This window comes from Stenella coeruleoalba, assembly GCF_951394435.1.
Source record: "Stenella coeruleoalba genome assembly, chromosome: 9".
NCBI classification, from domain to species: domain Eukaryota; kingdom Metazoa; phylum Chordata; class Mammalia; order Artiodactyla; family Delphinidae; genus Stenella; species Stenella coeruleoalba.
In genome coordinates, this window is record NC_137155.1 from 44,602,059 (window position 1) to 44,629,479 (window position 27,421).

At 41.4% G+C, this 27,421-nt stretch overlaps 1 protein-coding gene and 1 long non-coding RNA gene across 2 annotated transcripts in view; one reads left to right on the top strand and one right to left on the bottom strand.

The window, feature by feature from the left end:
- Positions 1-4,159, top strand: part of COL28A1 (collagen type XXVIII alpha 1 chain) — a gene marked incomplete at both ends in the record, with an annotated part of 159,483 nt that extends 155,324 nt beyond the window's left edge. The window contains 2 exon segments of the mRNA XM_079932578.1: positions 3,988-4,002; positions 4,005-4,159. Of these exon segments, the coding sequence (XP_079788704.1) occupies positions 3,988-4,002; positions 4,005-4,159 (170 nt within the window).
- LOC307192078 overlaps positions 1-24,506 on the bottom strand; it is a 129,531-nt gene extending 105,025 nt beyond the window's left edge. Inside the window, exons 1-2 of the long non-coding RNA XR_013829959.1 lie at positions 24,411-24,506; positions 16,501-16,606 (exon numbers count right to left, since the gene is read on the bottom strand). This is a non-coding gene — a long non-coding RNA (uncharacterized lncRNA). The remainder of the gene's footprint in view (positions 1-16,500; positions 16,607-24,410) is intronic.
- Between the last annotated feature and the right edge of the window lie 2,915 nt (positions 24,507-27,421).

The following is a 27,421-nucleotide window of genomic DNA, read 5'->3' on the forward strand; positions in this document are numbered from 1 at the left end:
CAAAGGAACATTCTGGGCCCACTCACTCCATGCTACAGCCTAGCACTAGATCTGGGGTGGCCACAAGTGAAACAAGTGAAAAGACAGGATCATGAGGTACATCTGAGCCAAACTCTGTAAGCCCATGAGCCCTACTTGCTTCAGCAATCCCCTCCTTTTGGGGCAAAGATCCCAGAGTAAAGAGAAGGAGAAACACACACTTTAAGGGAGAAGAGTCAGCTCAAGCCTGACCCTCGGGGCTTCCACTCCAGCAACTTGGGAGCAGACCCAAGGGCGGTGACAACTACTGAGCAGAGAGGACGTCCTGCCTCACACACAGCTCCAGCTGTAGCTCCTCCACCTCCAGCCCAATCCCCTACCAAGGTGACAGCTGCCAGCTCACCCTGAGGAAAGACATGGCTGGCATCCACATCAAATCCAGCTCTCCCACCAAAGGCAGTGGGCACATGCACATAGCATAGGGACACTCCCACATAAGAACACCCCTTCAAAACCAAAATAGCTAACTGTTTCATCTAGGTTCATAGACACAGAGAAACTTAAGTGAAATGAAAAGGCAGAGGAACTACTCTCAACTGAAAGAGCAAAGAGAAAACCCATGAAAAAACAATGAAACAGAAATAAGCAACTTACCAAATAAAGAATTCAAATCATTGGTAATAAAAATGCTAAGTGAATTGGGAAGAGAAATGATCTAAACACAGATCATTTTAATAAGGAACTAGAAAATAGAAAAACCCAATCAAACATAGATAATTCAGTATCTGGGATAAAGAATACTCCCGAAGCAATGAATAGCAGAATAAATGACACAGAAGGACACATAAGTGATCTGGAAGATAGAAGAATGGAAATCACTCAATCAGAACAATAGAATGACAAAAAACAAAACAAAACAAACAAACAAAAACAAGTGCAACATGCAAGATCTCTGGGATAACATCAAACATGCCTACATTTGTATCAAAAGGAGAAGACAGAGAGAAGGGGATCAAAAATGCATTTGATGAGATTATTGCTGAAAACTTCCCAAATCTGAAGAAGGAAACAGATATCCGGTACAGAAAGCATAGAGGGTCCCAAATGAGATGAACCCCAACAGACCCACACCAAGATATATAATTAAAATAGCAAAAGTTGAAGAGAGAATTCTAAAGGCAGAAAGAGAAAAAAACAGAGAGTCATGTATAAGGGAATCCCCATAAGGCTATCAGCTGATTTCTCTACAGAAAGTTAGCAGGCCAGAAGTGAGTGACATGGTGTATTCAGACTGCTGAAAGGGAAAACCCACAACCTAGGATACTCTACCCAGCAAGATTATCATTTAGAATAGAAGGAGAGAGAAAGAATTTCTCAGACAAGCAAAAACTAAAAGATTAAGCAATACTAAACCTACCCTAAAAGAAATGTTGAGATAAAGGAACCCAAGCATACTACAAAAGAAAATCATCAAACCACAATGGGAGAAACACAAATAAGAATAAATGATCAGAGAAGAACTATAACCACAACTGGAAAACAAAGAATAAAATGGCCATTTATGACAAACCCACATACTCAATGGTGAAAATATGGAAGCCTTTCCACTAAATTCAGGAACAAACAAGGATGCCCACTCTCACTGCTTCTATTTAACGTAGTATTGGAAGTCCTAGCCACAGCAATCAGGCAAGAAAAAGAAATAAGGGTATCCAGTTGGAAGGGAAGAAGTAAAACTGTCAGTATTTGCAGATGACACGATACTCTATATAGAGAACCCTAAAGTCTCCACACAAAAACTATTAGAACTAATAAATACTTCCAGCAAGGTTACAGGATACAAGATTAATATATGGAAATCTGTTGTGAGTCTATACACTAATAATGAAATATCAGAATTGAAAGTAAAAAAAAAATCTTGTTTAAAATCACAACAAAAATATTACAGTACCTAGGAATAAACTTAACCAAGAATGTGAAAGACCTATACTCTGAAAACTATAAAACACAGATGAAGGAAATTGAAGATGATACAAAGAAATGGAAAGATATCTTTTGTTCTTGTATTGGAAGAATTAATATTGTTAAAATGGCCATGGTACCCAAAGCAATCTACAGATTTAATTCAATCCCTATCAAAATACTCATGATATTTTTCACAGAACTAGAACAAATAATCCTAAAATTCATATGTAACCACAAAGACCCCAAATAGCCAAAGCAATCTTGAGAAAAAAGAACAAAGCTGGAGGTACAACCCTCTCAGACTTCAACTATACTACAAAGCTACAGTAATCATAACAGTGTGGTACTGGCACAAAAATAGACATATAGATCAATGGAAGAGAATAGAGCACCCAGAAATAAACCCACACACCTACAATCAATTAATCTATGACAAAGAAGACAAGAAACACAATGGAGAAAAGACAGTCTCTCCAACAAGTGGTACTGGGAAAAATGGACAGCCACATGTAAAACAATGAGATTAGAATATTTCCTCACACCATGTAAAAAAATAAACTCAAAATAGTTAAATAACTAAATGTAAGACCTGAAGCCATAAAACTCCTAGAACAGAACATAGGCAGAACATTCTTTGATATAAATAGTAGCAATATTTTCTTGGATCAGTCTCCTAAGGAAAAAGAAATGAGAGCAAAAATAAACACATGGGATCTAATTAAACTTAAAAGCTTTTACACTGCAAATAAAACCTTAGACAAAATGAAAAGACAACCTACAGAATGGGAGAAAATATTTGCAAATGATGCCACTGACAACAGATTAATATTCCAAAATATAAAACAGCTCATACAACTCAGTATGCAGCCACTATGGAAAACAATATAGAGGTTCCTGAAAAAACTAAAAATAGAACTACCATATGACCCAGCAATTCTACTCCTGGGTATATGTCTGGAAAAAATAGTAACATTAATTAGAAAAGATACATGCACCTCAGTGTTCATAGCAGTACTGTTTACAATAGCCAAGACATAGAAGCAAGCCATCAACAGGTGACTGGATCAAGAAGCCGTGGTCTATGTATACAGTGGATACTACTCAGCCATAAAAAAGAACAAAATTCTGCCATTTGCAGCAACATGGATGGACCTAGATAATACTATGCTTAGTGAAGTAATTCAAAGAAAGACAAATACTGTATGATATCATTTATATGTGGACTCTACAAAATAATACAAATGTATGTATTGATATATGCAAAACAGAAACAGAGTCACAGATATAGAAAACAAACTTGCAGTTACCAAAGGGGAGAAGGAAGGGAGGAGGGACAAATTAGGAGTGTGGGATTAACAGATACAAACGACTATGTATAAAATTGATAAGCAACAAGGGTATACTGTATAGCACAGGGAATTACAGCCATTATCTTGTAATAACCTATAATGGAGTATAATCGGCAAAAATACTGAATCAGTATGCTGTACACCTGAAACTAATATAATATTGTAAATCAACTATACTTCAATTAAAAAAAGAAGAGAGTCTTTTATTTTACATTTTTTTGTAACTTAAAGGGATTTTCCTCCTTTAGTAAGCACAATCACATGTGATCATAGTGGTGCTTTCTATGAACAAACTTGGAGGGAATGTGTATGGAAGGCCAAAGTCATCTTCATTCCAAGTGCTAATTTGATTTCAAATCAAGTCCAAAGTAAATGAAGAAGTCCTATCTCTCTCCTGTCAACTAATCCTCACAAGAGTATTAGCCAATCAAGGCTCACAGTATTGTCAGGAAAATATGCATTTTAATGGGGTTTCATGAAGTTCAAAAACTTTTGTTTTCAAAGGAATGACTATCTAATGGTGGAGTTTCAGGTGGTAGAGGAAATATGTCAGGTATTCAGGAACCCGTCCTTAACTTAGAACCATACTTTTTTAGTTGGTGTGTTAGTGTGCATGGAGAATAAGCTTCCTAAAGCTTTTACTTTTCAGTGAAAGAAAAACTTATAATAACATGCTATCCTTTTCTCACTCTAGATCCTAGATATTTGGAACTCTACAGCCAGGAAACTGTAGCGAATATGTGGTTCGATGGTATTATGACAAACAGGTCAACTCCTGTGCTCGCTTTTGGTTCAGTGGCTGTAAAGGCTCAGGAAATAGATTCAACAGTGAAAAGGAATGTGAAGAAATCTGCATTCAAGGATGAGCAAGTAAATCACCCTGTACTGAGTCAAATCTATGTCTCTATCTACAAGCCTAGGAAGAAGCTCTATAATTTCAATATTCACCCAATACAAATAAAACACCATATATGAGTGTATACTGAACACTGACAATTTATAAACATAGTCAAATCCTTACAACCACCCTAGGATGTAGGTATTATTAACTATTTTTACAGATGAAGACACTGAGGCTCTGAGAAGTTTAGGAACTTCTCAAACATCACCAAACTAAAAAGTGGAAGAGATGGGAGGGTCTGACCCAGGACTGTGTAACTTCAACACACATGTTCTATCTATTTCACAACCTGCAATGTTGTTCTGATTGCCATTAATTCCTTTGCATGTATTATGTCGGATGAAACCCCTGCCCCAGAACACCCCCACTCCCCCTGGTTCCCCCAATCCCTCACACCTGCCTCAGTCCCCCAAACCCCTAAAAGCCCTGCCTGTAGCAAAAGGTAGCTGGTGGGGAAGGAACTGGGTATGGACATTAGAAGTGATGGGAGTATGTTTGTGCAGAGATGGTGGTGAGGTAAGAAAGATATCCTGCCTGAGGGAAACCCAGCAAGATGGAGTGGTTCTGAGAGATGAGCGGCCGTGGGATAAGAGTGGGGTTGGTGAGGGTAGTTAGATTTTTGCCTCATTTGCCCTGAAAATGATTAAGAAACTAATCTGAATTAAAATTGCAACTCAGATTTATTAACAATTGTCATTCCCCACTCTTCCAACATATTTGGAAGAAAAGCCTTTATTGTATGTTTAAGCTATATATTTAAAACAAAAATTGTAATTTAGACAAAGGAACATTTTCTACCCTTCCTTTACAATGTGTAAAAGCAACTTTGAATTTTAGTGGGTTGGGATGGGAAGGCACTTGATGGCCGAGGACCACTTGAAGCCCACATGAACTCCTGAGCAGAGCGTTTTAAACATACAGTGTACACTAAAAAAAAAAATGAGCCACCAAATTGAAATAAACCCAACAGAGTAGTAGAGAACTTGCTCTGTCATTTTATGATATCCAGTTTGGGAAGATCACTAGTTCTGAGCTGAACTCAGGCAGCATTGGTATATATCATCTCACAACACACTTTCCTCTTCTTTCAGGCCTGTGACCCTCATTTGAGTTTGGGGGTACACAAAAGTGCACCCAAGGAAGGAGGAACTGGAATAACAGCCATCTTAGCAAAAACAATTTTGTATAGCTTAAATTTTTATTATGTAGTATTTGATACTACAAAATAATATATGCAATATACTTGTAAATTTAAAAACATGATACCATGATGGACACCAGTGAACACATCACACGGAAAATGAACCAAACATAAGCAATTCTGTTGAAACTTCCTGTGAGCCCCTCCATCATCATCCCAACCCCCTGCTTTCTGCCAGAATAACCCATCTTGAATTTTGGTCTTACCATTTCAATTTGTTATTGGTTTTTATATGTAATTTTACATGTGAAACCACATAAATCTCTATGTATCTCTAAATAATACAGTGTCTCGCTTATTTTAGAACTTTATAAAAATGGTGTCATACTCTGGTCTTCTGCAACTTGCTACTTTCATTCAATATTATAATTAATCCCTGTTTTACCATATCTAAATATATTCCTAAATAATTTATTATTTAGGTTTTTTTGAGCTTTAAAAAATTGGTTTCATGACGTGTAATTCGTTTTCACTTGATATATTATTACAATATAATTCAGACTTGTTCACTTTCACAGTTGTATAATACTGGTATGAATATATCACAGCATATTCAACCATTACCTTGTCTATGCTAAATTGTTTCTAATTAATATTTTTCATCAGCGTTGCTATGAATGCTCTTACGTGTGGCTTTGGGTGCTCGTGTACCAGTGGTTTTCTAGGCTATATACCCAAAAGTGGAATTGGTGGGTTGCAGGATATGTAAACATTCAAAAATAGTACATCATACCAAATTTTTTCACCAAGTGTTTGAACCAGTTCATTATAAATTCACACCAGTTGTTGTATAAGCGTTCCCATTGCTTGACATTCTTTTTAACACAAAATTGTCAGACTTCTTCATTTTGTTAATCATGGATGTGAAATGGTATCGTTTCAATTTGCCTTTCTCTGGTAGCATCTGACCATATTTATTTACCATCTGTGCTGTTGCTTCTGTGAAATGTCTGTTTATAATTGGGGGAGATTTTCCTATTGGATTGTTTGCCTTTGCTTATTGAATTTCTGGAGTTCCTTATATATCCTGAATTTGAATTCTTTGCTCATTATTTGAGTTGCTAATATCTTTGTGGTTTGCCTTTTTACTTTACTCTTTTCTTTTCTTTTTTTAGTGAACAGAAGTTCTCAATTTTAATGCAAATTTACCCATCTTTTTTTTTGTGTGGCTAGCATCTTTTTTACTTGTTTATGCTGCTCAGACTTTCAGCCACCTTTCTTGGGCAGGAAACTCACCCAGGACAAAACCTGCTCTGGGTGCTGGGTGTACCTCTCTAGCTTCCCATCTTCATGCCTGGTAATTCCGATGAGCCTGTCAGCATGTTGGTGATTTCCAGGTGACTGTGTTTTCTTCATCTTTTTTAGTTGTCTCAGCATGAAAGTGGGTCTGAGCTACATAGATGGCCACTACTCCATTTTTTGTTGTTGTGGGATGGAGGGCTTTGGGTATTTTCTTATTTCCTGGAAGTCCAGCAATGCATTGAAAAGCCTGTATTGTCACCGTATGGTTGTTGGAAAGCAGAAAGACCCTTCAGAGTATCTAGCCTGCCATTTTGCAAAGAGCAGAAGTAGTTATGTTTGTTTTTCAAGCTTTTCACAATTTTTCCCATATAGAAAATTGATATGCAAACATATTGTAATGTTGACTTGGGTGTTCATCTCTTTGTCTGAAATGTTCTCTTCTTCCTTCATGTGACTGACCAAATCTTAATATTCCAAGGACAACTTGCAGGCCTCCTCCTTTGTGATACTTCCTCATCTCTCTCAGTTGGGCCATGCTCAACTCTGAGGACACAAAACACTTGCCCTAATGCCTCCATTCTACCCTGATCACAGTCTAAGCTGCCTTGCACTTAGTGCAGAGCACCTGTGTTAGTTTTTTTGTTTTGCTGCTTTAACAAATTGCCACAGGTTCAGCAGCTTAAAAAACACAAATGTATTATCAGTTCTGGAGGTCAAAAGTCTGATGCAGGTCTCGAGAACTGGGCTAAAATCAAGGTGTCAGTGTTTCTTCTGGAGGATCTAGGGAAGAATCCGTTTCCTTACCTTTCCCAACTTCTAGAGGCTACCCACATTCATTCTTTGGTACATGGTCCCTTCCTCTACCTTCAAAGCCAGCAACAGCTGGTTGGATTCTTCTCATGCTACCATCTCTCTGGTGCTCTGATTATAGCTGGGAAAGGGTCTCTGCTTTTAAGGACTAGTGTGATTTGATAAGGCCCACCTGGACAATCCAGACTACCCTCCCCATCTCAAGGTCCTTAACCTTAATCACATCTACAAAGCCCTTTTCCTATGTGAGGTTCTGGGGATTAGGGAATGGACACTGTTGCATCCATTATTCTGTTGATCACAGCATCTGTACCGCCTGCCTGTTCTCTGAACTTAGAAGCAAAGACATGCCTTGTTTATCTCTGTGTCCCTAGTTCCTGGCACATAGGAAGAACTCAATACATTAAAAAATATTAGAACTCACTTTATAAAATTCATTAGAGAAATAATTAACTCCTCGAAAGAGAGGAATAGAAAACGTTAAGAAAAAATCACACCAGTTTAAAAGAATAAGAGAGAAGTGATATGTCAATGAGTTAAAAACTATTAGTCTCATCCACTTTGAGATTCAGGACACTCCTCCCCTCTTTTCCCACCATAATTAGCAAAACAAAGGGAAAAGTCAGAAGGAGTGTTGTCTGGCTAGATAAAGAATCAAAGAGGCTGAACTGAACAACCTGAGATTTTGGAAAAGAGAATGATGATTTATGTTTTCATTGTAATCTAGTTAAAAAGCTAATATGGAAATAACCCAAGTGCCCATCGACAGTTGAATGGATAAAGAAGATGTGATACACACACACACACACACACACAGGAATATTACTCAGCCATAGAAAAAAAGGATGAAATATTGCCACTTGCAGCAACATGGATGGACCTAGAGAATATTATGCTTAGTGAAATAAGTCAAACAGAGAAAGACAAATACTGTATGATGTCACTTATATGTAGAATCTAAAAAAATAATACAAATGAATCTATATATACAGACTCAAGTAAAAAACAAACTTACGGTTACCAAAGGGGAGAGGGAGAGGGGGAGGGACAAATTAGGAGTCTGGGAGCAACAGATACAAATTACTATACATAAAATAGATAAGCAATAAGGATTTAATGTTTAGTACAGGGAATTATACCCAATATCTTGTAATAACATATACTAGAATATAATCTGAAAAAAAAAATCCAAAACTGAATCATTGCACTATACACCTGAAACTAACACAATATTGTAAATCATTTATACTTTTATTTTCAAAAAAACCAATAGAGATGGGGGAGATATACGACATTTTGTTTCTCCATTTTCAAATAAAAAAGGACAGACTATGTACACAACGTGCTTAAACCAAGAATGTGTATCGAGAGAAGTGTCCATTTTAAATTAAGACATTGAGAAATTTTTAGTATTTTATTAAGTACTAACGACGTTCAAGAATTTTAACAATGACAAACTTCCACTGAAATGTTAAAATATCTTAGACGATCATTTCTACCGTTTTCATTTAGTTGAAACCTCAGCTTTGCTGACTGCAAGAATTGCTCTCATGGGAGGTCTGAAGAGCATGCTGAATTTATAAAACGCCAAGTAGGTTTGGTGATTTTAGTCTTAATGTTTTGCCCACACACAACAAGAAGTAAACGAAAGAATGAGAGAAAGCCATTTGCATGTTACATGTAACAGAATCGTTGCACATCACTAATAAACCAAGAGATCCTATAAGTAAAAAAGAATAAAAAGGAAAAAACAGGAAAATGATAGGGACTGGCAATTCAAAGGACATGGTCAATACACCTCTGAAGGGATGCTCAGGTTCATTAACTGTCAGAGAAGTGCATGCTAAGTAGGTCTGGGGTGAGGCTAGGCACCCATGGGTGATTCTGATGAGCTACCCTGGCTGAGAACCAGCAAGGGGACATCGGAATTATGCCAGTCTCAGGAGAGAGTCTACTATCTGAATTGGAATTTTAGATGTTCAATGATTTATGCCCTTTTTCTCTACTAAACTATAATTCAGTGTCTTGCGTGAACAGCCGTGCAAAGATGGATTAATGCTGTTGAAGTGTCCAAGAGCTTTTCCCCTCACTAAAGTAAGACATGCTTTAGAATATGTGTCTGTCTGATCGTTAAAACAAGAATAGCTCCAAATCATATTTCACACATATGAACGGGATTTCAGATTTAAATATATATATCTGACTTGATTTCTAAAAGCATTCATTATTTCTTACCATTTTCATAAATTAGTATCTTTGAAAAATCATTCATTTAAGCCAATTCATTAAAAGTCACATCAAACTCTGAAAGTTAGGAAATTTTAAGCCCTGCCGTAATCAGGTTAAGAAAATATGGGCTCTTCGACTTGCCAAGGATCCTTAGATTCTTCTAGTACTATGTCTCCTCTATTCCTTATATCCTTTAGACAAATACTCTGACTGGGCATTCTTGAGGTGAGCATTTCTGACAAGACAATTTTCTCCTCCAGAGGCAGCCCATTGTTTAGGTAACACCAACTCCCACTGCTATAGTTGAGCTGGATGTCCCCTGTGGCTTCCATCCTAATAAACTCCTACCCTGACCTTGTGGAACCTTTCAGAATGGTTGTGTTATTTTAAGACAAGCCAATATGTCCTCATTCATTTGGGCTGCTTCAGCAGCTTCTCCTATTTCCATGGCTTTTTTTTACCACCCTACCCTCTAATTCTGAGCATGCCCTCTAGCTTGTGATGGGTGTTCTTGGTGCCTAGAGCAGGGGAGAGTAGCAAACCTATTAACACATCCCTGATTTTAAACAGTATTATGTTCCTGTGGAATAGAAAAAAACCTAAGGTAACTGCCACATCAGTAGAAGACATGGGAAAATTTCCCTCTATCTTGGAAGCAAAGAAAAATAGGAATTACACAGTAGGAATTCTAAATAGTAAATCAGGACTTGTGGATTGCAAAGACAGCAAAATAAAGACTTCTTTCCCTATTTCTCTCTGAAATTGACTGAAGCTTCAATTTTATTTTTACTATCCTTCAAATTTGCCTTTAAAGTCTGCACTCACAGTTTCTTGACATTATTTTTAAGTACTAGTGGAATTCTCCAATTATTTTCTCCTTGGTGTATTAGTTGGTGTTACCTTAAATTTATCATTTGGCTGTTTTCCATCTCTTGCAGCTTAATGAAGAGTGCTATGGTTTTGCTAGTTTCAGCAATTTGGGATTTTTCCCAAGTTGATTCTGTTATGAATACATCACTGCTCAGACTTGTTTTTGACTCTTTAAAACAAAACAGAGCATGTCCCTGATGGGAAAAAAATCAAAAACAAAACCCCAACAGACCTTGTTTCTATGTGATCATCTCATCTCTAGTCTTCCAAGAAATAAATATTGGAATTTGTGTAGACTTTCTTTGTGGTATATTACATACTTTGCTATTAAATAATATGGACAAATACAGTAAAATTGACTAAAATTGTGCCTATTCAAATTTTAGAGTGTTACTTGAGCTTTTCCCATACTGAAAGTTGAAGGCCAAGCCTATTAAATTTGCTTCGTACCACCCTCTGCCTTCACCACAAACCAGCAGTCCCTCTGTATTCCATTTCTCTGAATGGTGCAATCACTCAGCCGCTGACCTCATCTGGCCTCTGAGGAACACCCCAGACTCTTGCCTCTCCCTTATGCCCAATATGCAATTGCTCAGTGCATCTGGTCCATCTTACTTCTCCCTGATCTTCTCCACTCTGAGTTTCTCATTGCTTCCAAACCAGCCTCCTCACCTCCATCTTATCCCTCACCTCTGATCTTTATCCCCACGGTGCTGCTGAGTTACAGAAAATGTGACCCAATCATTCTCCTCCTTAAAATGCTTTAGAGGCTCTCCATCTTCTCCAAGGTACAGAGCAAACCTTTTAGCACAGAATTCGAGGTCCTCACCTCTGCTTACATTTCTCATTTATCTTCCTTGAGGTTCTTATACATATTCTTCAGTTCAGCTATACTCAACCATTTGCTACTTTCTGAGATCATCATTCCTTTCCCTTTGAAATATTCTCTCTTTGTGCCCTCCTTTCCTTTTTTTCCTTCCTCCCTCCTTCTCTCTCTTCCTTTCTTCTTCACTTAGTATTATGGAACTCATTCTGTGTCAGTAGATGAAGAGCTACCTTAGACTTAAAATGCTTCACAGCAGTTCATTTTATTTAATCAACCCATCTTTCCTTGGCCTTTCAATGTTTCCAATCTTTTTTATTATGACCAAAGAAAAGCTTCACTGAATAGCCCTGTACACATTAGTCTTCTGTTTTGGGGGTACATATTAGTGTTTGTGTAAGTATATCTATACAATCTATTCATGAAGCAAAATTGTAAGAACAAAGGGAATGTACTTTTGATAGGCATGTCAAAGGACTTACTTTAAAGATTGTGCCAATTTACATTCCCCCAACTTATGAGTGTACCTGCTTTTTCCCTTTCTCACCATTATTGAGTCTTATCAGTTGTTTGATCTTTGTGATCCTCTGATGGTTGAAAATGGGATCTCACTTCAGTTTTAATGTGTATTTTTCTCTTATTTTTTCATTTCTTTATACTGCAAAATATTTGATATATTCAAAGGAATATATATTACATATAAGTAGGTTTTAAAGTAAAATTACATAAAAACCTGTGTATCTACCACCCAGCTGAAGAAATAGATCACTACCAATATCATTAAAGCCACCACTAAGTTTGTCCCCAGCAAGGCAACTTGAAAATAAGTGGTCATGGTGACTTGAGGTGCCCAAGAATATGCTATATGAGTCTCCAGAGATTACCATGGCCAGCAATGTGCTATACAGATCCTGAGATTATTATGTCCGATGATACCCTATGTGGATTCCAGAGGTTACTGTGTCCAAGGATATATCATGAATCTTCAGAGGTCACCCTTGAAAGCAGCTCAAAACAGGATAATCTGGGGGAGCCAATCCAGTCCTAATCCCAAATACCTGCTACAAATAATCCAAAGGTCTGTGCTAGAGCTCTGTGGGAGGCTAACTCAGTCCTTGTGGCTCATAGAGATGCCATGTCAAGTTCTAAATACCACCAGAAACCTCGCTCAGCTTTGATCTTCTCACCTGGTATTCTGCTTCCCTGCTGTCTGCCACTCAGTATGCCAAGTATTAAAACTGGGTATAGTTATGGAGGTTATTCATTTAGGATTATGCCAAGAACCCAGGAATGCCTGAGAGTTACTCTAAACCTCAGCTCCCCACATCCACAAGAATACGTACAGAGAACAACAGCAAAGGACAGCAAATCTCCACATCATTTTCTATACTTGAGCCAAGTGCCAGGGCTGAGCTTTCTGGCAAGTACGACTGAACTGCACAGCATCTTTCGGTCCTAGGCTAGTTCATCCTAAATAGTTTCTAACCAAATGCCATCTAGCACATTCCTTAGTGCCTTGGGAAAGTAAGCAGAGAAAGACATTCTTCTATTCACTCACTCACTGATTCGCTCATTCATTCACACAATTACTCTCTACTGCGTGCCAGGCACTGTCTCTGCATTTATGAAGCTTATTTTCTAGTGGAGGACAGACTTAAGAGTCACGTAAATGTCCAACAGAAATTAATCTGTGAAATATATGATGTGCTCAGTACTATGAAAAAGGTCCATTGTGCCAGTAGAGCACGTAGTAGAGAAAACGCAGCAAGCGAGTGCAAGTCATCAATGCTATGGAAGATCGTGATTGTTTGTTTACAATTATCCTTTCTTTCTCTATCCTTGCCATGCTTGCTGTAGGTAGGGTGTACTTTCCTGCACATTTGACTCTGGGCTTGGTTATTGATTTGCTTTGGCCAATGGAATGTGCACAGATGTCAGGTATGCCATGACAGAGCAGAAGCTTTAAATGTGGTTGCATGCTTTGGCCCTGTGCCTCTTCCTCTGGACCTTCACCAAGAAACTAGCATGCCTCCACCTTTGGTCCCAGAATAAGAAGATGCATAGAGCTGAACGGAGGCCAGGCAAGCCCACTTGAACCAAACTAAGCTTGCTGAGCCCAGCAGAGCTGGAGCCATTGATAGCCCTCAAGTCATCTGGGCAAGAAATCAATGTTTATTGCCACCAGCCACTTAGATTTGGGATTGTGTGTTACCACTATAAAAGTTGACAGATACAAATCCCTACTCTCAGGCTTGCCTTGGCTGTCTATGGCAGGCTGTAGCCCCTGGCCTGGCTGACATGTGAGACAACAGAGAGGCTGTAGGAGATGGCTGGGCCTTTTCCCATGTAGGAAAAGGCTCTGACATGTCTACTGTTGCAGCTTCTTAGAAGACGAAAGAAAGAGAGAGATGGACAGTTTTGCTTCCAACTAAGATGGAGTAATATGGACCAGATTTATCCTCATTCTTGAAACAACTAAAAACAGACAACATTTAGGAAATGACACTTTGCAAAACATGTAAACCAGTCAAGGAAGGACAGTGGGCCCTGATAGGCAGGAAAGAAAATGAAGTGAGCCCTGCAATTGCCCCAGTCTACTGCTTTGGTAGCATTTCCAGGCCGCAGTGTGGAGAGAGGGAACCAAGGCAGGACCTGGCAGATTCCCTGGGATGAGGCCTAAGAGCTCAGAAAGACCAAGGCGGCTAGAATTCTGAGGATGAGGACAGAGATCTGGACAGGAGAGAAGTTCACAGGGTGCTAACTTGGGAGGTCTGTGGAGGGTTCCCCCTGAGTATTCAGCTAGGTACTGGTGAGTGAATGCACATGCGGAAACTACCCAAACCTAGGAACTGAGCCACCTGAAAAGATTAAATGTAACAGTGTCAGGTGCTAACTTTGGGCTGGGAGCAATCAATGCCTGTCATACCAGCCAGACTGGAAAACCTCAAGACTCACTCAGTGTTTGGTAAAGTACGTTCTGGACCATAAAATACGTGCCAATAAATGTAAAAGAATTCAATTCATATAAAATATGTTCTTATCACAATGAAATTAAGTTATAAACCAATAGCAAACATATATTTGGAAAAACCTCAAATAGGTCCAAACTCTATAAACTACTTCTAGATCCATAGGTCAGTAAAGAAATCAAAGAGGAAAATTAGAAAGTATTTTGACCTGAATGAAAATAAATACACGGTGTAGCAAAATATGTGGCATGCTGGGGCTTCTCTGGTGGTGCAGTGGTTGAGAATCCGCCTGCCGATGCAGGGGACACGGGTTCGTGCTCTGGTCCGGGAAGATCCCACATGCTGTGGAGCAGCTGGGCCCGTGAGCCATGGCGGCTGAGCCTGCGCGTCCGGAGCCTTCGCTCCGCAACGGGAGAGGCTACAACAGTGAGAGGCCCGCGTACCGCAAAAAAAAAAAAAAAAAAAAAGAATCCGCCTGCCAATGCAGGGGACATGGGTTTGAGCCCTGGTCCGGGAAGATCCCACATGCTGCAGAGGAACTAAGCCTGTGTACCACAACTACTGAGCCTGCGCTCTAGAGCCCATGAGCCACAACTACTGAAGCCCGTGTGCCACAACTACTGAAGCCTGCGCGCCTAGAGCCTGCGCTCCGTAACAAGAGAAGCCACCGCAATGAGAAGCCCTCACATCGCAACGAAGAGTAGACCCCGCTCGCCGCAACTAGAGAAAGCCCGCGCACAGCAACGAAGACCCAAGGCAGCCAAAAAAAAAATCTATTTTTTAAAAAAGAAAAAACAATTTTTTAAATAAATTGTTCTAAAAAAATTTTTTTTGTGGCATGCTACTAAAGCAGTATGTAGGGGAAAATTTGTAACACTAAATGACTATTAGAATAGAAGTCCCAAATCAATGACTTAAGCATCTAACTTAAGAAACTGGAAAGGAAGAGCAAATTAAACCTAAAATAAGTCAAAGAAATAATCATTACCAGAGTAGAAACTAATAAAATAGAAAGCAGAAAATAAATGGGTATATACTTATTTCAAAACTTAACAAACTGTATACTTTAAATAGTTTTAGTTTATCATATGTCAATTATACCTCAATGAAGCTATTTAATCTTTTTAAAAGTATCTTGGAGTGGGGGAGGAAGGAAGGGAGAATGAACGAATGAGCTGACCCTTCCACAGCCTGAGTGAGAGAGATAGAGAACCTCTCCAGAGACTAGAAATCACTTATGTGCTTGGCATTTTAATAGTTTAATACAAATTTCCCCTGTCTAGAGGTAAATGTAGGCACTTTGGTGACCTGAGCGTGATTAATCAAATTAGCACCCCTTATTATTAAGGGGAGGAGCTGGGGTTTAAGATGTAGCTCTTAACCGCCCCTTACATTACTGAACCCATAAATGAGCTGGCATAGTTTTGGTTGTAATTTCAAGTCCTCTGAACCCCAGCCTTACTCCTGTTGTTCCTGTCTCTGTTTACAGCATCACCACATATCTTCACCTTCAGATCTCACCTTCCTTTCACATTCCATAAGTCACTGAGTCCTACAATTAAACCTCAAAAATCCTGTTCCATCATTCTCTCCCGACCTTATGCTCCACCCATTCTGCTTAATAATCCCAAATGTACTAGGTTGGGTTTGTTTTTGGTATTCAGCCTTTCGTCCTCACACCTGCTGCTTCCTCTGTCTCTTTTCTGCATGGCAGACTCTTACATATTCTATAAGACTTAGTTTAAATATTGTATCTTTGATGAAGTCTTCCCCAACTTCCAAGAAAAATGGCCCCCTTTTGTCTGACCCCCAAATAATACTGCCCTAATGGCATCCACTAATGGCACAAGAAACACGATAACTGTAACCTGGGCAGTGAACTTGGACTCCTACACTGGTTTGGGCTTGAAGAAGTCACAGAAATGCTAGTGTAAAGTGGAAGAAGCAGGAAGAGAGAAGGACTGCTTACATCAGAGGCTGCAGTCCCATCTTTCTTGGGGACACCTAGACACTAAGAGCATTTCCAGAAACACAGCAATAAAACATGAAAAACAACCATTTTTCTTAGAATAGACATTAGTAGAAAAAAGAAATGTGTTCTGAGGATTTAGAAATCCGCCGTTATCAACGCTACCCATGTAGGAAAGAAATAATTAGCTTACTGAGGAATTCCCTGGTGGTCCGCTGGTTAGGACTCTGCGCTTCCACTGCAGGGGGCATGGGTTCGATCCCTGATCAGGGAACTAAGATCCTGCATGCCACGCCACACTGCGAAAAAAAAAGAAAAGAAAGAAGAAGAAAAAATTAGCTTACTGACAGAGGGGCTTGTGTCATTGCAATGCGGAATATAACCAGGCGTTTTAAATGGGGGCTCGTGCAGCAGGGACAGGAGGAGACTGGCCATTTACTTTCACTGGCCAGTGTGGCCAAAAGCTAATTGAAAGCCCGTGTACATTCTTTTTCGTTACTGTGGACGTTACAATTCATTGAAATAAATATCTATCACTGTGGGAGAAACAACCTGGTGTAAGAAATGGAAGCCAGGAGACAAGTTTCCTAGTTCAGCTCTACTAAAAATATTTGCAAGAGATTTATCTGGTTTGTTTGATAAAGAAAAACAATTTTAAATACCTTAAGATAATGATGCTTTTAAACTTAACTCTATAGATAATATTTATATTTCCACTATCAAAAGGCTCTGGCAAGTAATTTTTAAAGTGGCATTTAATCAGAGGAGCATGTCCAAACAAGAAGCAATGTCCCTTTTTCCCCGGCAGCCTTGATTCAGTTAATAATTAAATTTTTATTGAATGCTGACTATATTTAGAGTACTGAATTAGGTGTTGTTTGAACTGAAAAAGAAGTTAAAAAAAAATTGTACCCACATTGAGCCTACATACTAAAGGAGCACATTTAAGTCCACATGTTGACAGCAAATCAATTACAGTAACATTTCAGAAAACCCATCATTGTTAGGGAATGTTGGATGCTAGCTACCCAAATGAACTTTTCTTCTAAGGTAAACTTTTTTCACTCAATACCAAAAATTTATTCTAACTTAAAGAGAAAAACAATACTGGAGGTTTTTATGAAGTGTATATATTACCCATTAGTAAGGAAATCCAAAAAGGTTGCTATACTAGTTAAGAACCTTTATTTATAACTCCAAGGTTGACTTAACTGAATCATTTGAGAAATACCTTAGGGAGTCCTGCATGAACCAGACCTAGACTTTTCTTCTTAAGACTTACATCCTAACTGACATAAAGTTCATGTTTCTCATCCTAAATCTTAGCAGAAGTTTATCTTTTACTAGTTATTACCAAGTCTAATGACTTCATTTTACAAATGCCAGACTCAGTTCCTGGAGTTGGAATGATCTGCTCAGTCACTTAGCTAGTTACTTTAGCTAGTTAATCTGGTTAGTCCTACAGCTAGTTATATAGCAATGTTACTACTCAAAAACAGTTCTTCTAACTCCAAGGAATGTGTTGCTCTTGCTTTACCTGCCCCCGGCTGTTGCTCAGGGTGTCTAGAAACGGGGTAACTAAGCCTGTCAGGAGCCCTTCACACAGGGCCCAGGCCCAAACGCTGCTCCAGTTCTGGACCAGTCTCAGGCTGCTGTCCATCCTGTGGTTGGTTAAGGCCTCAGAGTCGGATAGTGAAGAAACAGTCATCTCCAGCCTTCCTGGCTCTGAGTAATTCCTGGGTTACATGTATCCAGGAGGGTGGATGAGTTATGAGTTAGACATGTGGGTTTGGTCAAAACCGGGCAGTCCAGTTACCATAACAGAAACTCAACTTTTATTCTTTTCTGCACAGGGCATATAGGAATGCATTAGAGATATGAGTCAGACAGCAGTAGCAACTTGCGAAACTGCTGTGGACTATTCACAGAGTGCCTCTTAGGGTTGAGGTGAACCTGAAGAGCTGTTCAAAGGTGTCTTTAAATTCTAAATCTACACTTAATCAAACTCCTACCTCCCTTCTTCACAGTATCAGGTCCAAATAGGCCCTTTTTAGTCCTCTGGGAGCAGACTATATATCATTTAAGGGGGATCCAGTTTCATTGGGCTTAATACCTATTTTCATACATGATGCTGTAGGTATTGTTTTACCATTACCACTGACTCTTATTTGTAAAACACTGATTCCTCTTCACACTGATACCTCTTCACACTGATACCTTTCACAACGCAATTTCTTCTATTCGGCAGTAACTCCAGACCCCTTAAGAATTTGACTAGAGGTCCGCACTCCAACATTAGGGAAGAAAACTGATACATCTCAGATGGGAGCCCAAAGGTCTCAGTAGGTATTAATATAGTTGATGAGGGCGGGCAAGGGTGGTCCACCAAGTATTTCATATCTTCCACCAGGCTACAGAATGAGGGACCAAGAGCTTGCTTTGTTTGGGGTACGGTGGATGCTCCCTGAGAAGACATGTCCCGTAAGAGAAAAAGGGTGACCATACAGCAGACCAGGTTTAGTCTCCTGTGTGTCAAACTCATAACCAGTGTTCATCTCTGTTGGCAGTGCGGCTGGTCTTCAAGGGAGTCCAGAACTAATTGCACTGATCAACTCACTGCTCAGGGCACTGCCCAGCTCCTGGGTCTTTGTCACATAAAGGACAGTGACACAGAATCCAGGTCTCCTTACTCTCAACCCAGTGCCCTGTCCACACTGCCTCTTGTGCACTGTTCTACCATGTGTGGTTACTTCAGTGACCCCAACGAGAAGAGAATAAAATGACTCCTAACATATTAGAATGTCTGTTCAACATCATACATAGGCAATACACTGAAACACTTATTACACCCACCTTCTCATGGCAAAAGGACATTTATGTTTCTATGATGCATTTGGATTAAAAAAAAATTTATCCACGTGCCTTTCAATTGATTCCCTCACATCCCCTGCAATTATATATGAGCATAAGCTTAAGTCTTCTTTAATCCTTTTCAGAAAACAAAAAGCAAAACCAAAACACCACCAGCTTGGAATCCCTGCTTCCTCTTGTATCCTTTAGGAAAGAACTAACCTCTCTGAGTCATAATTTCCTTCCTCTCTCCATATACATGGAAATGATCTACCAACCATTTGGTGGCTTGTTTCCTAGCCTCATAAAGAGCAACAGAGTCATGGTTACTTCTGCCAAATCTGTTTCTTTGTAATCATATTACTAGTTAGACTCTTTCAGATAGCAAGGAAGAAGCTCATCAGTGTCGTTTACAGGATGGTATCCACAGGGAGGGCAGATGCTGAGGAATCCAACTCTCAGCCCAGTCTGTACCCATCTCAGCACTTCTGAGACTAGGTTGTCCAGAGAGCCAGGGGGAGAAGAGAAATCTTGTCAGTCAAGATACAGAAGCAGTGCTGGTTCAGATGTGTGGCGCTATCTACTCATCTATTTCAGTGGTGTTTGAGCAATGTTTTTTGTTCAAGTTCAAGAAAGCATGAAGCAATTAGTGGTATTTAGAAAATGATTATGAACAAATGAGGCTGCTTTCATAAGCCACGAGTCCTCACACATTCTTTTTATATGTGTGACATGAAGGTCACAACTTAGATCTAATTTTCACACCTGCCTTGGAAACTCTGGAATATCGGGGCCAACTGTGAGTCCAATTTGCAGGAGGACATACTCATACTCCTGGGAGAAAAGGCAAAAGCAACTCAGAGGTGATGGTCGGATTCCTGGGGGTGGGGTGACTCGACTGAGCAGAGGATGCATTCAAGGCTGTGCCCAAGTCTTCCTCAAAGAGAATCAAGGGGCAGTTAAGCAACTCGGGTATACCTGTAGGTTCTGTAGTGGCGGAGATGGGGAAGGACAAACCTGGCCAGAGGTCATTAGGAAAAGCTAAGGGTCAAAAGCTGGAAACACCATCCACAATGGTCATTATCAAGGATGACAGGTCCACAGAGTCTAGGGTTAGGATCACACTAGATCAGATTGAGAGCAGGACGGGAATAAGTGAGGGGAACGTGATAGTTGCTGAGTCCAGAGAGTTGGCTGTTAGCAGGAAAGCGTCAGGTGGCTTGGTTAGAGCCACTCAAAGAACCAGAGGCAGGACAGCCCAGCAGCACTAACAGTGAAAGTTCTGCTCTATGTGACACTGGTAATAACCTTCAAATGCCCTCTGGCCTGGTTTCTAGGACATTCTGGCTAAGTGAAATGTCTCCAATCATGAGGCAAAATCCCCAGCACTCCCAATCCCCAGACAGTCTTCGTAGCAACTGGACAGCAAGTGGCAGTCACAAGAGAAGGGAAAATATGAATGTACAGGTGGTAGCAGCTGTTGCTAGGCAGTCAATAAACAATGACAGGAATGTGGCTACATGCCACCAGTACAAAAAGACCCAACAGCCACTAAAATTGTAAGCAGCTCTTTGCAGGAAACTGCTCTCTGCAGGAAACCCCTTTCTTCATCACTTTAGCAGAGCTATATTGTAACTAACTTCTAACCAGGCACCCCCAGAAACTCCCATGTTCTACTCATCTCTGGCCCAAGCATACCTTTCAAATCTCTTGATCACACAATACTTTGCCTAACTTGTCGGTTCTTTTGTAGATCAAAGAAGTAGAAATGAAGAATAGGTAATTAACAGATGGATAGACCTCTTCCCTACCTTCCCCTTCGGTAATCTCCTGAACAAACTGTGTGACCAAACGGTGTGAAGAAGATAGCATCTATTCTTTTTAACGGCTAAGTAATATTCCATTGTATATATGTACTATACCTTCTTTGTCCATTCATCTGTCGATGGACATTTAGGTTGCTTCTATGTCTTGGCTATTGTAAACAGTGCTGCAGTGAACACTGGGGTGCACGTACCCTTTTGGACCATGTTTTTCTCAGCCATTAAAAAGAATGAAATAGGGACTTCCCTGGTGGTCCAGTGGTTAAGACTTCGCCTTCCAATACAGGGGGTGAGGGTTCAATCCCTCGTTGGGGAGCTAAGATCCCACATGCCTTGTGGCCAAAAAACCAAAACATAAAACCAGAAGCGATACTGTAACAAATTCAATGAAGACTTTAAAAATGGTCCACATAGAAAAAATATTTTTAAAAAAAAGAATGAAATAATGCCACTTGCAGCAACATGGATGGACCTAGAGATTGTCATACTGAGTGAAGTAGGTCAGACAGAGAAAGACCAATATCACATGGTATCACTTATATGAGGAATCTTAAAAAAAAAATGATACAAATGAACTTATTTACAAAACAGAAACAGACTCACAGACCTAGAGAAAAAATTTATGGTTATGGGGGGAAGGGTGGTGGGAAGGGATAGTTAGGGAGTTTGGGATTGACATGTACACACTGCTATATTTAAAATGGATAACCAGGGACTTCCCTGGTGGCACAGTTGTTAAGAATCTCCCTGCCAATGCAGGGACATGGGTTTGAGCCCTGGTCCAGGAAGATCCCACATGCTGCAGAGCAACAAAGCCTGTGCACCACAACTACTGAGCCCGCGTGCCATAAGTACTGAAGTCTGCGTGCCTAGAGCCTGCACTCCACGAGAGAAGCCACCGCAATGAGAAGCCTGCGCACCGCAACGAAGAGTAGCCCCCGCTCACCGCAACTAGAGAAAGCCCGTGCGCAGCAACAAAGACACAACGCAGCCAAAAATAAATATAAATACATAATTTAAAAAATAATAATAAAAGGCATATTTAGAGCTTACTATATAATAAATAAATAAATAAATGAAATGGATAACCCACAAGGACCTACTGTAGATCACAGGGAACTCTGCTCAATATTATGCAACAGCCTAAATGGGAAAAGAATTTGAAAAAGATACATGTACATGTGTAACTGAATCACTTTGCTGTACACCTGAAACTAACTTAACATTGTTAATCAACTGCACTCCAATTTAAGGTAAAATGTTAAAAAAAAAAAAGAAGAAGAAGACAGCACCTAGAGGAAAATCACGAGGAGCCGACGTGCCTGCATGCAGTGGGGGATGGTGACAACTCTGAGCCCCATCTCTCAGTGATTAACTGAGATGCGTCCCCTCCTTCCCTTTACAACTTTCATGGCCGAGCAGAATCTTTGCAGGTGGTTTCTGAGGGACACCGAGTCCGCCATCTCCCCAGATGGCCAGCATCCTGATTAAAGGCAACTTTCCTTTGTACCAACATTCATGAGTTTGGTTTTGTAAGCAGCAAGCACCAGGACCGAATCGGTAACAAAATGACACTTTGAGGAACTGGGTGGGATGAAGGCGGGGCCTGCATCCCCAAGCGTGGAATTCCTCCGTTTCCCGCAGTCTTCACTCTCTCCCCTCCAGCTCCAGCACACAGTGCCTTCTCCCAGGGCTGGCACGGTGGCCTTTGTTCATATAAATCCTACCCAGCCGCTCTCCTGCAAGGAATCACTCAGTGGGTTCTCACAACCCACATACCAGGGCCCGGCTGGCACCGACTCCCGCCTGCCTAGTGGAGACGTTCACGTTTCCTCCTGGTCACATCCCATGCCCTCCGGCCCACTGGCAGCCTTTCTGTCCCTCCACAGACAGAGTTCTTTCCCATCTCAGAGGATCTTTTCTGGCTGTTCCGCAACCTCGAAGGTTCTTCCTCCAGCCGTTTGCAAGGCTGGTCCCGGCTTCATCTCCCAGGGCTCAGCTCACGTGACCTTCCCTGACCTCCCTGTGTAGTCGCCCTCCCCCCACCACTGCCTTTTTATTACCTTCGCCAACCTCCTCACAAGGTTTGTTTACTCGTATTATCTCTTCTAGGGGCACGGGCCTTGCCTGCTTTGCTCACTGTATCGCAGTGTCCTGTGCATAACAGGCGCTCCAATAAATTTGTCTAAGTTGAATGGATGGATGAAAGAATTCTCAGTTCGAGGGTGGGGAAAGGATGGGAGGAGAGGGACCATCAGGGCTATGCTTTGTTGAAGGCATTCTGAAGCATTACCACCTCACTCTTCATCCCTGGGACGGGGCCCATCCCTCTGTCTCTCTGGCTCTAGGCCCTTTTCTTATTATCTTATCCAATTGAGGGACCAGAAGAGGCAGCAACAGCTGGTGCAGGCTTTGAGCATAGAGGGAGCAGGTTCCATGTGAAGGGACTGGCAAGTGGTCTCTGACCCTAAAATATCCATTCCATCTACTTGCCGGTGCCATCTTTTTTTTTTTTAATTTAGTTGTAATTGACGTCCTGTGTGAAATTCTTCTATTAGCATTACAAGCTTGCCTGTCAGCTAAGACATTGCCTCCTGGGTCCTCCTTTTTTCAAATGTAAACAGCTCTGGTAAGGGTAACACAAAAAGGTGGCCCAGCTCCGTGCTATTGAACACACAGAGCAGGATCCTGCCTGGGACTGAAGCAGAACCAGGGGGCTCCCCTTTGCCAGATATAGAAAGTCCCAAGGGGCCACCACTCCTACCCCTAACAACGTGAACAAGCCTGATGAGGTACAAAATCATCTTTAAAAACAAAACGCTTGAAGCAAGTGGTGAACAGAATCCAAGGGAAGCCCAAGGAAGCCCAGGGCTGCCAGTGAGACTGACGGAGGCCCCGCACTATTCCCCTCCCACACAAGCTGGCAGCCAGCTTTAAGGGCTTAGCCTCGTCTGACTTGTCCGGGAGGCCTCCTCCTCCACAAGCGTTAAGAGTAACAAGGTTGGATCAGATAATAGCCCTGAACCTGCCCAACCTGCCTCACAGGGTAACTATGAAGCCGGAGTGGGACAGAGGCTGTAATCTGTCCTGAGCTATGTAAACATAAGCATCGACGCAGACTCTAGCAGTTCAGCCCGGGGCCGTTTCTTCCTCTGCCTCTCAAATTACATTCAAGAGTTTCCAACGAGAGAAAAACTCGACCCCGGTGGACACCACTCAGAACCGACACAATGTCAGCTGACATTTTAGGTCTAACTATCAGTGTTTGTAGACGACATTTTGAAAATCACTCTCTTTGAGAGGGGACACGATTCCCCCTCCCGCTCTCGGGTGTCTCAAGTCTCCTTTGCCCCGCCCGCAATCCTACACACGTACACACAACCCCCACACACTCTTCCTCCGCTAGGGTTCTCAAGTCAGCCCCACTGACCTGAACAAGGAGCAGTCTTGAGCAGGAAGCCAGTTCGAATCGAGGTCGACCTGTGAACCTGGCCAGTCCCTGGCGGACTGGGGGTTTGGCCAGCATCTCTAGCAGTTATTATGAAAGTCTTCTGTAAACCTGTGCTGGCGCTTGCGCAAATCCCCCTGCTCTTTGACACAGGTGTTTTGACTTGGTAATGCAAATCTAGACCGTTAAATGAATCAGGTGTTTTCACTTACACCTGAAATTTTTGCTATTGATTTTCTTGCTTTCCTGGGCTTGGTTTTCAAGCCCCTAAAAGACAAGAAGCTTTCTATTTAGTAGCTAAAGCTCTGTAAGAGTTGATTTTTATTGGGGCCCATGAATTCTTTCCCACAGCCTTGATCTAATCCGGGTCCCAGAGATGTACTTCATTCACATTTACTACGAGCAGCATAACCAAAGCAGCTCACTGATAACTGAAGAAAAAATCAGGTCATGAGGGAAGGACAGGAGTAGGAGCATTTTACAGATGAAGAAAGCAAAGTATGAAGATAGCTCCAGTCATCTGGCCAAAGGCATACCATTATATAGGACTAGCAGAGGTGGTCCTAGAACCTGTCTCCAGCCCCACATCACTCCCACCGCGTGCGGTGATAAGGGCTGCTCTGGAAGGAAGAGCCAAGGTGAAGACTGCACAACTAGTGTATCACTTAGGATTAGGTTTAGTCGTCAAGTAACAGAAAACAATTTAATTAATTAATTTAAAATATATAGATTTTATATATATTTCCACAAAAAAAGAAATAAAGGGCTTCCCTGGTGGCGCAGCGGTTGAGTCGGCCTGCCGATGCAGGGTACGCGGGTTTGTGCCCCGGTCCGGGAAGATCCCACATGCCGTGGAGCGGCTGGGCGCGTGAGCCATGGCCGCTGAGCCTGCGCATCCAGAGCCTGTGCTCCACAACGGGAGAGGCCACAACAGTGAGAGGCCCGCGTACCGCAAAGAAAAAAAAAAAAAGAAAGAAAGAGGTAAATAGTTCAAGCCTGGTGTGGAGGCCCCATAATGTCACTGAGCCATCCGGGCTCCTTCCGGCTTCTCTATCCACCTTCCTTAGGGGGTGTCTGCTGTCCTTTTGTTGTCAGGATGACTCCCAGATTTCCAGCCATTATATCCGTGTGTCAGGCAGGGAGGGATGCACTAAGGGAAACAGACACTCAAGCCAGCTAAGTTAGTCCACTCTAAAGAACTTTCTAAAAATCACCATTCCATGCCTTCTGTTTGCCCTTAATTGGCTAGAACTGTGCCATAATTACTTCTAGCTTCAGAGGCGGTAGACACATCACCACCCTGGATAAAACTGGGGTTCTGTCAGTAAGGAAGGAGAAAACCCCTTCCACAGGAAGCTAGCAGGTTCCCTCACGGGGAGGGTGGGTTCTCCGTGCCACCAGGGATCGATCCTATTCTATCACATGGGATGAAACACAGAGGAAGAAGCCAAATCCTGTGGAAGACCCTCAGGCCTCATTTTACTTAATCACTTTCAGCTTTTCCAACACTTGATCACTCCTTCCTTACTAAGCACCTATTTTTCCTTTGGCTTCCAGGAAACCATATCCCGGTTTCTTCTTAGTGTCCTTGGCTAGGTCCTCTTTCCCTTCCTGACCTCTGACACTGAGCGGACCCAGTGCTCAGGCCTCGATGGCTTCTCAATCTAGCCTTCTCCCTGGAGGTCTCATCCAGCCCCTGACTTTATATACTCTTTATATGCTAAAGACGTCCTGTCCTCTATCTTCTGGTCTCTTCTATCTGTGCCTGAAATCTCCCCTTAGATGTTTCACAGGTCTCTCAATACTAACAGGTCCAAAGCCAAATTTTGTATTCAGGCACCCAATCTGATTTCTCCCTCTGCGGGAGAAATCAGTGTTCTGTGTTCTCCATCTGCGGAATCACACCACCGTTCACATGTTCATGCCCACAGCCTCAGTGTCATCCTCAACTCCTCCCACCCCAATGCCAGACCTTCAAACTGCATCTGGAATCTGACCACCTCTCACCAAGTTCAGTGCCACATTCCTGGTCCAAGCCACTCTCATACCATCTCTCAGCAGGTATATGCAACCGTCTCTTAACCGCTCTCCTTGTGTGATGATTAATTCTGTGTGTCCACTTGACTAGGTCACAGGGTACCCAGATATTTGGTTAAACATGTTCTGGATGAGATTAACGTTTGAGTTGGTAGACTGAACACAGCAGATTTCCCTCCCCATTGTGAGTGGGCCTCACGCAATCCATTGGAGGCCTGAAGAGAACAAAAACACCCGAGCAAGAGAGAATCTGCTGTCTCAGCCTGTCTTCAGGCTGGGACTCTGGTCTTCTCCTGACTTCGGTCTTGGACTTGGGATCTCCAGCTTGTTACTGCAAATCATGGGACTTCTCAACTTCCAAATCCATGTGAGCCAATTCCAAACAAACGAACAAATAAATAAATTCACTCATTCATTCACTCCTTCTATTGGTTGTTTCTCTGAAGAACCCAGACTCCTACACTTTGCTTCATTCCTTCTCTTCTATAGTCGATTTTTCACACTGCAGCCAGAGTGGGACTTCTAAAATGTAAATCAGATTATGCCCTTTTGCTCAAAGCTAGCCAATGGCTTATTGGATATACATTATCTTCTCTAACTGCATCTCTATTCTTTCCCTCACTCGTGCTTCTCCAGCTATGCTGACCTGCTTGCTGTTTCTTACACACACCAAGCATATTCCTACCACAAAGCCTTTGCTCCTGCGGATCCCTATTCCTGGAGCTCTTTGCCCTCAGATTTCCACATTGCTCGTCTCCCCAGGTGATTCAGGTTTCTGCTCCAATGCTGTCTCTTCCAAGTGGTTGTTCCTGCTGGCTGATCTTACCAGTCTTCATCCTCTTAATCTGCCTTATTTTATTTTCATAGCACTTATCACTACCTAATATTATGGTATATATTGATTTACTTATTTTTTTATTTACCTGTCTTCTCCATGATAATGTTTACTCCATGAA